The sequence below is a fragment of the Anabas testudineus genome, chromosome 2, assembly GCF_900324465.2.
Source record: "Anabas testudineus chromosome 2, fAnaTes1.2, whole genome shotgun sequence".
In the NCBI taxonomy this organism is placed as follows: Eukaryota; Metazoa; Chordata; class Actinopteri; order Anabantiformes; family Anabantidae; genus Anabas; species Anabas testudineus.
Genome location: NC_046611.1, coordinates 6,363,488 through 6,377,501, shown reverse-complemented (window position 1 = coordinate 6,377,501; position 14,014 = coordinate 6,363,488). Strand labels below are relative to the sequence as shown.

General features: G+C 42.4%; 1 protein-coding gene across 2 annotated transcripts in view; it reads right to left on the bottom strand.

The window, feature by feature from the left end:
- Positions 1 to 12,603, bottom strand: part of LOC113164662 (neuronal membrane glycoprotein M6-b-like) — a 31,579-nt gene extending 18,976 nt beyond the window's left edge. Inside the window, exon 1 of one of the 2 annotated variants that reach the window (XM_026364056.1) lies at positions 12,542 to 12,603. In XM_026364056.1, coding sequence (XP_026219841.1) covers positions 12,542 to 12,545 — 4 coding nt within the window. In that variant the 5' untranslated portion in view covers positions 12,546 to 12,603. Of the gene's footprint in view, positions 1 to 2,314; positions 3,135 to 12,541 lie in introns of those variants that run through there. The other variant, XM_026364055.1, reaches the window with a different exon arrangement.
- Between the last annotated feature and the right edge of the window lie 1,411 nt (positions 12,604 to 14,014).

Sequence of the window (14,014 nt, the reverse complement as noted above, 5' to 3'; positions counted from 1 at the left end):
CACACCAACACAAGCTCCTTACATGACAGCTCTCTCCTTCTTGTCCCCTCTGTAAATCTGCAGCTTCTTAACGGAAGCTATAAGCTTATGGTCACATTCCAGATGTCAAAGGCACACGCAAATAATTACACCGGCAAACAGGCCACCGTCCAACCCACTCCATTTAAGGTTGCTGGTGTTGTTGGATTTGGTTGTGCAATATCACACCCGGAACACAACGGTGCAGGCTGCAGACAATCACTTAAAAAAAAAAGGTGATTAAAGAATTCGGGGGGTTGACTGCTCAACTTTCTATTTCTATCATGCTGCATGATAATGGTTCTCTTTGCACACTGGCCTGTGTGCAGCAGCATGCCGCAGGAGAGGGTGATGTAATGTCTTTTTAAAACATCACTGTAGAGGGACACCCCATATTTCTGCACTTTACGTCATAAACAGACTGTGACCCAGCAATATTACTGTGGCAGGGTCCAAGAAGTGCTGCAGGGACTACAAATGATGTCAACATATTAAAGAGAGTGCGTTGGTGCTGACATGTTGAAGTAACATGACATAACATGCATAGCTTTAAACTGAAACAGCCCTTTAAACTGATGCAACAGCATAAACGTGGAACTCACTGGCTGAATATTTGTCACCACATCGTGTAACAATGAAGCTAAAAATGTGATTATTTTCCTACAAAATTGTAAAATTGCACCATCTTTCAATGCTGGAACTGTTTTCTACACTTAGAGTAAACGTTTATGTCATTTTGTAGCATTTGCACTAAATATTTTTATATTTTCTCCAAACATTTCAGGATATTTTGTTCTGATTACGCCAAAATACCTTTTTAATCACAAATTCTTTATTTTATATCAGTGAGATGAATGTGAAATGCTGCTGTGAGGGGAGTGTGAGCTGTGACTTATCAACTATCCTGCACTCTAACAGCCAACAGGCCACAAAGGCACCGTGCCAGATCAGCTGCAGCTCTGCCCCTGACTAACGCAGCTAGTAGTAAATAAAAAAGTGCACGACCTTTAATTATCAGCATGATTGATCTCTATATTTTTTTCGTTTTTCGTTTTGCATCCACAAGGCAGAGCTGTGGTTAAACACAGGTCACGTCATTATGATTAATACATTAAAGCGGAGCTGTGGCTATATTGTGCGTTTATATTTAATTAGATCGATCAACGAGATAGGCAGATGATTAACCGCCTGCTTTCAAGAAAGCCACTTCACCAACAACGCTGCTGTCTCCAAACTGAAGGATGTGATTTTACTACCAAGCCACAGGGAAAACAAATCAGTCACCTCTCCTCTGTATGGGCGTCGAGACCTCCAACGCACAAAGACACGCCTACACACCACAGATTGAATATGAGCAGAGAAACAGCAACAGTTTGATTTGATTTGGATTAATTAGACCAAATGTAAGGATCTTTATTCTTCACATAAAACACTACTATTTCTATGTTTTATTTATTTTGTGACCTTTGGTTTTACTGGACATTCTTTACATTCAAAATGATGCTGTGTGATTTAAATGCTGCTTGTTATTCAGTCGCCTTATTATATAATATATATAATACATCATCTTTTATAAAGCCAGAATGAAGCGGACGCGCCCTGCTGAGGATCCACTGACATGTGTGATTGGTGAGGTTGTAACCGATGGTCACAGACATCCCTCTGCGTCAAGTGCGCCGCTTGTCGTCTCTTTTGCAGCCTCCTGCTCCGCTCATGAACCTGATCACTGCGGCCACACGAAGCACTGACTTCATGTGCAGCAGCACCGTCGACTGATCAGACATCAAGTCTCCTCGGGGGAATATGCGATAATAACAAGAGCGGCGGCTCCACACCTGACGGAAAACAATGCAGTCGTGCACGGAGCGCAGCGCAGCGCACGACTCCACAGCCCGTTTATCAGCCGCTCATTAGGCAGAAATAAGATCGTGATGGTGCAGCAGTGTAACAGCAAATTGGCATTAACACACAGTCCATAAACCCACACCGTGCACCTTCCACAACACACCATCCCGCCCACCCTCCTATTCTCCCCCATCAGTGTCCAAATCCATGTGAAAGCGCAAAATAACCCAGAAATCGTCAAATTGCGCACAGGATTGTGGGAATAATCGCTACCATCTGCACTACACAGCTCGTTATTGCTGCCCAGATGAGTGAGAGGCCAAAGAAAACGCATCGCTATTGTGTCGCGCACAAGCAAGAAGCCATTGCAAGTAGGTTAAACCGCCGAGGCTGGCGCAGACGCGAATGGAAATACGAAAACACGCAAATGTCAGCGGCAGATTGAGGGTACCTTTGCTCTCCTGTCCCTCGTCCTGAGTCTCCTCCGCGTTGGACTCCATGGCCGGCTTTGTCCCATCCATTATTTTACAGGAATATAGTCTCCTTGTGGCACTTGTACCTTACAGTGTGTGTGGATGGTGGAGCCTCTTCTGGTGACTTGATGCTCTCTCTGTCGCTCTCTCTCTCTCTCTCTCTCTCTCTCTCTCTCTCTGCCTCCCTCGTACACACCCTCCCTCTCCCTCCTTCTCCCTGTTAGAGCTTAGCACTGTCTCTATGTATATTAACAATCCAGTTTCTAGATGCAAAAGCGCTGTCAGATTGGATTTGTTTCGCACATGCGGATTAGTTGTTGCGGATTAATGATGTCAGATAACGCTTCTGGCTCCTAAAATCGCTCTTAATGTGGAGTAAATGGTGCTGATAGTGGTGTATGCTTATGAACTATGATGTACAGTTGTCCTCACATGGTCCTTTACTTATTCACATTAAATAAACACACTGTTTCACCAGTGTTTCCTATGTCCTCCCCAGGTTTGCAGGTGAAAGCACTGATTTTTTTCATTAGGACAAAATGTGCAGGAGATGTAAATATGCAAACTCATGGGTAGCCATGCATGCATGAATGCACACACACACACACTCACGCACAAACACACACATGCACATACATCCACACACATTCACCGCCCCCTCTCCATCTGGACAGAGTCAGGGAGAGAAAGAGAGAGAGAGAAGATCTAGTGTGAGTGTGTAAGAGAAAAGTGAGAAGTGAGAGTGTGGGCGAGAGGCCGGGAAAGGGCTGCTGCAGCTTTTGGTTTTGTTTCACATCAAACTGGTCCACACTAATTTCAACCTAAGAATGAACAAGAACACCCACCAGAACACGTTCAGATAATTTAAGGAGCCAATCAGCAATTAGTCTCCAAACAAACAGAGCAATATGGCTGTGTATGATGATGTTGATGTTAACGCTGGCTAACAAGCCAGTGAGCATGTTACAGCAGGGTCCAACACTGTGATGCTGCCAAGATATTATTCCCATTGGAATAAAGAGGGCAAAACACACACACACACACACACATAGGAGAATGCTTGTTTTCCTGCTTACAGTATGTGTCCTGCATATTAGTTATCTTTCTATTTGTTGCTATTATACAGTAATCCTATTCCTACTTAAATACGTGTGGAAAAACAGTTTATCTTAACTTGATTTGATCTTTGATTTGCTCCCATTCGACCAATCAGATCTCCTTTACTGATAAACAGCCATGTGGCTGACTCTATTTACGATGGGACCCTTTGTTTTCCTCCAAGCGAGCTGATTGGCAGAGTGCAGGATCCCACAATCCAATGAGAAATCAAGCATGATGAGTCCCCAAATCCCAGAGAAACGATGAAAAGTGGGTGTGGTGTGTTTATCAGAGAAGTGGGGAGGGCTTGGCTGGTTCCATCATTACCCCATTTTCTAATAATAAACACATCCTCAAACAATGGGTCGCCATCTGTCCTGAATCCTCTTAAATAAGGTTTAATTCAGGCCCACGTGGCCTTGTTTCAGACAAAGCTCAGCCCACATAACAGTCGAGGAACCCCACCCCACCCCGCCATCGCAGACAGAGGTGATGGCACCACCCCTCCCTGCGTCCAACAAAAACATCAGACACCAGAACAGCCAACATGACATATATGACATTTAGTGAATCCACTTAGCTCGAGGGCTGAAATTAACACCCACCCCATCTGCACCATATGCTGCTGAATCAAAGAGGGTCACCCATCACACTGACTTTCTGACATTTGAATGCCTCTCTGATGCCGAGCCACGAGGAAACCTGATCCACTGGATAAATTGATGAGTCTAGAGGCTGTCTGTGCAGGCCATTAGTAAAGCATTTCTGGTGACACACATGTGACCCGAAAAGTAGACCCACAGACAAAGAACCATAAATCAGGTACTGTACGTGACATCATTAATCTTTACAGCACAGGCTTTCCTTTTCAATAACAACAAAATATACACATAAATATACACAAACACAGTGACACTGACTGTAAACAGTCGGTTGTCAGGCTCAAAAGGTCAGTCCCATATTTCCCCCCGAACCCCCATAATCCCTTGCTGGGTCGCACAGATTAAGGTCTTGTCCCGAAGATGAGATACAGTGCTTCCTGGCACTCTTCACTATCACCCTATCACAAACACACACACACACTTACTGTACACACACACACACACACACATAACACAGCAGTGCTTGGACTCTGGCCCAAACCTCTAACTAACGTTGCATTCCAGAACGTCGGAAATCTCATCGTTCCTACCAAGAGAAATGAAACAAAAGAACTCTTCAAGTCAGAATTTCAAGTTGTATTAACATTATTGTTTGAGCTCCTCAGATTATGGCAAAAATTTCACTTATGCAAAGAAATCAAAGTGATCATCTGGTTGTTTGATAACAAATGAACTTTGAGAAAAACTGTGCAGAATTACAACAGCACAAGGCTGAGAAACAGTCTTGTTACGAGCCTAAACATATCTACAGTATCAGCACATCACCTCCTCCTCAGTGTGTTAGCATGCAAGCATTTGCTCATTTTCACTAAAAGGAAAGTAGATCTTAAAACGAATAGATGGAATTAATCAATATATTCAAAGTTATCTGATGATTCTGGGAAATGTTCATCAAGTCAAAACGTTAATGTTTTTATCACAGTTTACAGAAATCAATCAACTAAAATCTCAAAAGTCACCCTGCTGGTCAGACAGTAAACATGCACGTGACATTGCGATCCACAGAGCAAAGTGCATCGTTTAAATTAAATGTATGGACAGAGAGATTTGTATGAGACAAAATCATTCGGCTTTGTACAGCTCCCAATATGAAAGAGATGTATAGTGTGTGTGTGTGTGTTTGGGGATGGGAGGTAGGTTTGTGGATTCATAGATAATCCCCTTCAGACATAATGACTACGCCTGTGTAGACTATATTCTGCAGAAATGAGTAATAATGAAGCAGGGTTTAGAGTAGACAAAGGACAGAGGCAGTTCACTGAGCATAAATCCATGTACACAGCCTGTGTGAAGCTTAAATTGTGTGTTTACGTGTGCGAATGTGTAAATGTTTAAAATACTGTCACAATTTGAAGCCTTATGTTCACAGTCGACACATGCACCAGCTGACTTTGCTGAATCATGTCTCATCCTGAGCAATTTCAGCCCGTTGCCGGGCTTCAGATGGAGCCCACTGAGCAGCGTGCTGCTGCTCCGCTGCAGAAACTTTCTAATCTGTCTCCACAACTCTTCGCCTCCATTAAAGGGAAAGCCCAACGAATGCCTGTCCTCTCTCATTAGACTGAGACAGAGAAGAGAAAGTGGAGCCGGAGTGGGCCGTCGCAGAGTAATGAGGCCGTCGCAGCTCCTTCATGTCAGCAGATGTGGAGTTAATGGAAGAGAAGAAGAAGAAGAAGAAGAAGAAGAAAAGGAGGCCGCAACAGTGTCTGGACACTTCTGCTAAGATCATCCTAATTGGCTTTAAAGTTATTTCTAACTTCAGTTTAAAAGATTCCTCACAACAAGCGGAGACTCTTGTGATGGTCACATCCTCAATATGAGAGTCTGATCTGAGTGATACTGACTCTGTTGTTGCCATGGAGATGTATAACACCGCCTGGAGGCCGCACTGATTCAGATCTTTCAGTGATGCTATCAGTTCCTAGAAAACTTCTCACATGGCCTTGTAACAGCTTGAATCTGCCAAGAGCCCAAACTAAATTAATAAGATGGTTATAAAGAAGGGCTGACTGAGAATTAAATCTTATCACTGAACAATCCGTGCAATGATTTTACTCCTACAACCTGCTCTGCTGAAGGCAATCGTTGTTGACACGCAGCCAATGTGTTTCAAGCTTCCTGTGTTGCTGCCTGAAAACATCAGGGGCAGAATCATCTTGTGTACTGTTATAGTGTGGCGTAAATAAGTCAGTAAGTTTCCCCCCAGGAATGGGAGCATTCACAAACATGATGCTTTAAGTCTTCTGAGTTTTATCAAAACCCCGGTGCTGCGGCAGAGAGGATCTTAAATGATGCATTTTAATGTTGCTACTTGGTTGAGCAGCATTATTTTTAGCCATGTTAGCAGCACGGCTACATCAGACAGGTGGATGGAGTTTGTTCCTACAGTGATACTATTAAGTTGACATTTGTGTTTTTCTACATCTGGTGCACACATTCATGTCCCCCACAGGTGTAACTGTTTTCATCTAGCACCATTATCAGTCATAATTTCATTGTTTTCATTACTTTGAGTTATGGTCAAATACCTGAAAATTGACATTTCCATCACCCTCAGCTGTTCTTTGAGCTCATTAGCAAATGCTGAACACGATAAACATTCCACCTACTTAACATGAGTGTGTTAACATTTACAGCAGCAGCCCGGATGAGCCAAGTAGTGAAATGCATCAACACGACTCTTTCTCCAGCTTCCGTTGCCTCCTGTGTGATGCTCAGCCTCACTGCAGGCAACACACTGACCTTTTAACTGTCTTCCTGACACGCTGCTCAAAACCATTATGCTTCTCTTTTGTGAACCACTGACACTGATGATCAGGCTTTGAGCTCTGATCCCAGAGGTTGACCTCATCCTGACTTATTGTACAATATCTGTTGTCCCACGCTCTGGGAAATCACTGCTGTGAGATATTAGTGTCTGCCTCATTCAGGCTTGTAGGTCATTGAGAATGAGATGATTCTTTACCAGAATCATGGGACTAAAGATGGATTCAGTCCTGCTATTTTCAATTAGACTCAGTAGTAACTGTACTGTTGCACCACTACTACACGATGGTGCGTTTTAATGTTGCTACTCGGTTTAGCAGTGGCTATGGCTAAATTTGCACCTAAAAACAATGGGTTCTTAATTTTAAAAAGGGGTGGTGTTAGGTATTAGGCATTCTGCTGGTTCAATTGTTTGTTGTACCTAGGTTTTAGTAGATAATGCTGAGATTGTGATATTTTCACGTGTCTATAAAATATATCTTTTGCAGTAATCTCTGATATGCTAGAATTTCTGATATGGTGGATGCTCCAGCATCAAGCAGGTAGTTATTGACATATCCCTTATCTTAAAAGAAAACTGTGGGCAGTAACCCTATTAGCCAAACACAAACTCTGCCCATGATAGACAAGATAAACACATGGTCTAATCAGGTGCATTGTCTTTTGCTCTTTTGGTTCTGGTAAAACTTAAAAAACAAAACAAAACAGCATGCCAAACAAGCTTTTCTCAACTTGCTTGTCTGTCGAACTACTGTAACGAACTGTCAAACAAAAATGTTTCATCACTGATCCCAGGAAAGAGTAAACATGCACTCACACATATGAGTGTCTCAGCGACGGCTTTGTGAGCCTCCCGCTGTTGCTCCAGTCTAATCCTTGACATTTTAATGGGCTTCTGGCTTCTTCTAAAAGGGAAACTTTGGCAGAGACCTGCACCTTGATTGTCTTGTCTCTCACCTGAGAAGTTTTTCTAATTTCTCTGCAGAGACACTGTGTTTGTGCGTTTGTGTGAATTTGTGTGTTTATTCATGTATGTGCATCATGTGTGTCCGGAGCCTTTAATCTGTGGTGGTGATGATGACCCAGTTTCGCCCTCCGCTCTCAGCTGTTGCTGGTCACCAAGGAGACGCTTCCCTCTCATCCCTGAATGAAACCGTCGGATGCTCACAAAGGTTAATCCATCTCAAACACACACACACACACTGTCCCCACAAGGACAAACAGCATCTTTAAAAATTAAGTTGCATTGTGAGTTTTAAAGGAATATTCTGAACAAATACACAATGGGATTTGTGAACTAGCAGAGAGGTTTTCTACACCTTGTCTCGTTTTTGTCGTCCTCCAACAGAAACAGAAAGCAGGTACGTGGGTAACTTTAATGCAAATTCATGCAAAATAACCCAAATGGTTCATCATCATCCTCTGCACTGCACCTGCACTTCTGTGTGAAAGCAATCGCACAGTTTTGCTTTAATGTGTAATGGTTTGAACATTAGGCACAATGCAGCACAAGGTCGGTTTTGGCCTTCATCTTTCTCTCTGTCTCACACACACACACACACACACACACACACACACACACACACACACACACACACACACACACACACACACACACAAACAAACACACGCCTGACTGATCACCCCCCCACCTTCTACTGGAACAGAAATCAAATCAAACTGAGAGAACATCTCAACAGATCTTGCTTTATTTACAATATCTGACTTCTGTCAAGATGGCTTAACCTATACACACCTCCACACACACACACACACACACACACAGACGCCTACACACCCATCCCCCCCACCCGCAATTTATCCAATGAGCTGCTAATCCCTCTGGCCCAGATTTGGTCCACAGTCTGCTCCACATGATGTTATGTTGACATAGTCATTCCAACAACTGCACACTCTACCTAACCTAACACTAAAACACACACACACATATACACCCCCCTCCCACCCCCCCGACACTCCAAAGCTTCCTGAGTCACATGACTCAGGAGTTGCTGCACCTGTGACCTACTGTACTGGACCGCTGCACACGCCAGCAGCGACGTGGGATAAGAGCCGCTTCCATCTACAGTACACAAGCACAGCATGAGTCACTGTGTGGAGAAAATGCAAAGCAGGGTGGGCTCATCATCTTCATCATCATCATCATCACTGCAGAGGTGGGAGTGCAGCAGGAGGCGGTGAGAGAGACTGGCAGTCCCCTGCTGTCTGTGGGTCATGTGTAAATATATATATTCAGGTTTGGTCTATTTATTGCCTGTGTGGGCTGGTGTGATCAGATATATGATGGTTCGCATGTGCTGAGATTTGAAATGACGCCCCTGCCTCGGAGCTCTGTGCATCGCTGCGTCGCTATGGCAACAGGCCCTCTTGACGACAACCGATTTCAACACATCAGAGTAGCCGCTGGGTTGAGTTAAAAATGACAAGCGTAGCCTAATATGAAAGCTAAAAGGAGGTTTGAGAGGTGGGTGTATAAAACACACGTTTGAAATATTCAAAAAGAAGAATGTCTTGTCTCTTCTGCAACCTTTACTCAGGGCAAGGAGCGTCTTAAAAATATTACAAAAGCACCATAAAACATATAAAATCAATAAGATATATAGAGATAAGACAGCAGTATGAAACACACATAATAAAAGATTATTTGTTACAGTCTGCTGAAGGCAAAATTGCCAAAAGGGAACTGGCTGAACCTCAAGGTGTCAGATCAATAAAACCACAAATCAATCTGGAGAGAAGATCAGATGCTGGAGAAGTTGAAGATGAAAGAAACAAAAGCAAAACAAACCAGGCAACGATGACAAAATTTAAAAGTGAGGATTCATGATTGACATGTTTTAAAACTGATGAACTTGAATAAGCAACATCAGTTCATTATTTTCTGCCATTTTAGCTTCGGCTATTTGTCTGTCAGCCCAAACTTCGTTGCCATTCCAGGCCAATCAACCCGCTCTTCGTCCTACACGTGTACTCAGTTTTACTCGTCTCTCGTTTCGCCTGCACATCTGCTCCCATACCCTCACAAAACTCTCGGTCTACAGCCGCCTCAGAAAGATTTTTAAAAACATTGATGTGCACACACTATAAGTAACAGGTGTGTGTGGACTGATGCCGTAAGTCATTAATGAGAAAATGAGATTTTCAAAGAAATGTTTGGAAATGTATTAAAAATGAAAAACTCAAATCTCTCCTCTTTAAAAGTCTTCATACCCTTTGATGTGCCGCTCTAAATTATTGTCTGGTGTGTCCTGTCTACTGTAATTGCTCTTGATATGTGTCAAGAACTTGACTGAAGTCTCCTGTACCAAACTGACAGTTTAAAGCTACTGAAGTAACTAATTTACATTAACATATGAATTTTAATTTCTAATAACATTGGCAAAAAATTAAAAAATTTAGATTAATGAATTTGTCATAAAATCTTATCTTCATCTAAGTCAAGAGGATTAACAGATATGATGTGCCTAAAATAATAACACAAAAACATTCTGATCTTTCATGTCTTTACTGAGAACAACAATAAAAACCTCATAATGCTAGTGGAGAGATCAGACCTGCACATCGTTCAGGAGTAATTTTAGCCATAGAGACATGAAATATCAGAATTACTGCATGTATTTTATAGTAGATCAGTACTATATAGGAACACACACTAAATACACAAGCTCTCAGTTATCAGAGCATTAAATGTTCAAATGCCCTATTGATGCAAAATTAAGTTGCTTGTGTCTAAAAATACAAATTTGATAAACTTTTTTTCAAACAACAGTCATTCTGCTTTGTGTTCAGCTTTCCCCAGACCATCATTCTAACATACTGCTGGAGTTTAAGTGTTGGCGTAGCTTTACTCTAATCAGGTCAGTGGATTGCTCCACTTTCTCCTTTTTTCCAGATGAGCGATCACTTTTTCCTTCAGAATTAAACAATCTGCAGCCTTTGAAGTCTGTCTGCTTGATGGCTGTTACTTTCTGCATATCAGCACATAGCAAATCCACAGGAGAGGATGCGAGAGGATATGAGCTTCCACAAAGAGAGTCGAGCAGAGACGAACTGCAGCAAAAAGAGAGCACAGAGAGAGATTTCACGAAGGAGGACGCGTGGGTGGAGGAGGGGTAATGGAAAGAATAATGATAAAGACAATGAGCGGGGAGATGATGAGCGGAGCAGATGCAGATGAAAGATGGGACGATGATGCTGACAATGATGAGACGAAAGCAGCAGTTTGGGGAAATAACAGGCAAAAACAGGGGCCCTGAAAGAAGGCTGGTTTACGATGGCTTCCTGCAGAGAAATGGCTCCAGCTCCCCGTCGCAGTAAATCATGTCACTCGGTTACATCCTCTCTGTTCTCAACTTCTCACTGGCCTAAAGGCGATAAACAGGCCTGCTGCCTTATTGGAAACAGATGTTGTGAATGGAAGAGAGAGAGAGAGAGAGACCAAGACAAAGAAACAGAGAGGTACAGAGGAGAGTAACCCATGGGGACAGAAGTGCTTGAAAAAGTTGGTAGCTTTGGATCAGTGGTTAATGAGATCAAACTGAATGCTTCTGGTTTCAGTCCAGCCTCCAGTAAAACCAGAGGCACAATGCTGAACTTTGGCCAAGGCATTCTGGTCTGGCTCCAGCTTCCCGAACAAATTGGAAACCAACGGCGGGATCACATCCACAATCTGTTTTCTATTGTCTCAGCCACGGAAGAAACATGTTTGGTACAGTGCTTAGTGAGATTAGGGCTCAATTTCAAGTAAACAAATAAACGTCAATTAGTTGGGCTGGAAAGAAGAAGTGATCTGATAAGAAAAGATGATAGAGGCCTGTATTTGTAGGTGTAGGTGATTTATCTGTGTTTTTAAATAAATACAGGTATCAGCTACAAAACTCTGCCACGCTGCTCATTCCACCTTAAAACAGGAGACAGGTCCTCACACAGACAATGTTTGTTTTAAATGTATGATATCACATCTCTTCCTGCATTTAAAACTCCTATTAAACAGAGCAGATGTCAAACACAGGCTGGTCTGAACCCAACATTTAAGTTAGTGTCTCCTAATCTGGTTGTTTCTGCTGATGTTTGCATGCATAATATATTGAGCGTGTTTTTTTATCTTTTAATTTCCCCAGCTCACGCCTGTCGTGCAAAATAGATCTGAATCTTAGTGAGATAAGTCACGGACGCTTAAAAAAAACCAACAACACCAATAAAAATGTGCAAACCCTGCGCTCCCTGCAACATGCATCCATTTCTACACAGCAGCAGTTGTTTTCTGTGTTTCCAGCTGGTCCTGCATCAATAATCCACAGTGAGGAAATGGATCATTCCGCCTTAATCCAATCAACATCAACTGTCACATGAGGAGTTGACGAGCAGAGGAAGAGTCCTGGTTGTAACAGTCAGGTAATCTCACCTTTTCCATTTTAACACAACATATCCCCCAGTGTTTGACCACTAAAGCTGCTTTACTCCGCAGTTTCACAACAGGACAAAACATAATTAAAGCGGTGCAGGGCTTTAAAAACGCTAGTGCACAGCAGTGACATGTTTTTAAGTGAAAAGCAGAAATGCAGCTGAGAGTTGAGCAGAGCGACAGAGAAGCAGCCTGCAGCACACGACCAGAGACCTGATCAGGTGAAAGAGAAGCGAGCAGAACAAGTCACCTACCCATGATTCAGCTGCTCTGGACACCGACCCTGAGACGAACGGAGAGCTGAGTCCCAGATGTGGTCCACAGGTTGTCTGAAGGGGTGGGGGGGGGGACGTCCCGTTTCGGGACGGGCGGGGGTGACGTCACGGCTTCATTAATCCAAACAGCTGCACGTGTCTTTCTCGGCTGCTCGTGCGTTACAAAAGATTAAGATTAGGATTTATTTATTTATCATTTAGAAAGAAGCTGTGTTTGTGTTTGTTTAATAATTATATGACTCGATAACTTACTAATTAGTGTCATGTTAGGCCTGTTGTATGTTGACTATAATAAACGTTATTAAGCATAATTATTAAACACACTTTGACACCTTAAAATAAACTTACATTACTACTATAATAACAACAGATCTATACATTAAGCTTGTAAACTGATTAGCAGACATTCATATTAGAAAATACTAATAAATAAATGTACAAGCAAAAGTAGAGGCACTACTTCACATTTACTTTAGTTAAAATACCAGGTATATTCTATATAATGTATTTAGAATGCCAAAGTACACCATTAAACACTTTTGAACTTGATGCTCTGAATAACATGAATGTGGAAGTCGACAAAGAGTCAGAGTTAAAAAATGTGGCAAAGAATAAATTGTACAGCTGGTGAAGGTGGAGCTAAATCTAAACACTTTACAGACTGACTGGTGGTTAATAAATCATTAGACTGAGCAGGGCAGTTGTCTATGAACCCCATCGTTGGTGGTCTCGTTTCCCCCCCCCCCCCGACTTCCTGGCCACGTGTCGAACTGTCCTTGGACAAAACACTGAACAATTGTAGATGCAAGGGAGCAGAATGTGTACAAAGAACTTCCTCAAGGGGAAGTATCGATTTTTATTGGTAGCTGGTTATGTTTTGTTTTTAGAATCTACATTAATTAAGTACAGTGCTTGAGTAATTGTACTACTAGTACTACTTGCTATTTACTAGTAAAAAAAACTGTCAGCAGCTTAAATATGTTCATTTTTTAATATAAGACAAAAAACTGCTTCTTTCTTTTTTCTGTTAGCGATCTCATGAACCCTCCTTATTATCTGGCGATCCTCTGAAGGGGTCTGACGATTAGTTTGGGAAATAAACTACCTAAATGTACCCAAAGCATTTGAAATAGCTCTAAGAAAACAGTAAAATGCTACTAACACATTGTTGTATCACTACTTACCCAACAAAATACAGTGTGTGCAGGCTAGGTGTCCCACAGGGGCCACTACTTTAACTAGCAGAGTTCTGCTGTCAGTGATTTAGTAGAAAATGCCCTGAAAGTCTGATCCTGTTCACTGCTGTTCCCACAGATGCCAAGTAAAGACGTTGCACTCACATCTGCTCATCAGTATCCTTACGCATCTCTACATCTCACTATCACAATGCAGGAGAACAGCGCTACTTTTACTGGATTCTGTGCTGCACAAAACAGTAAAGGTAAATTACCT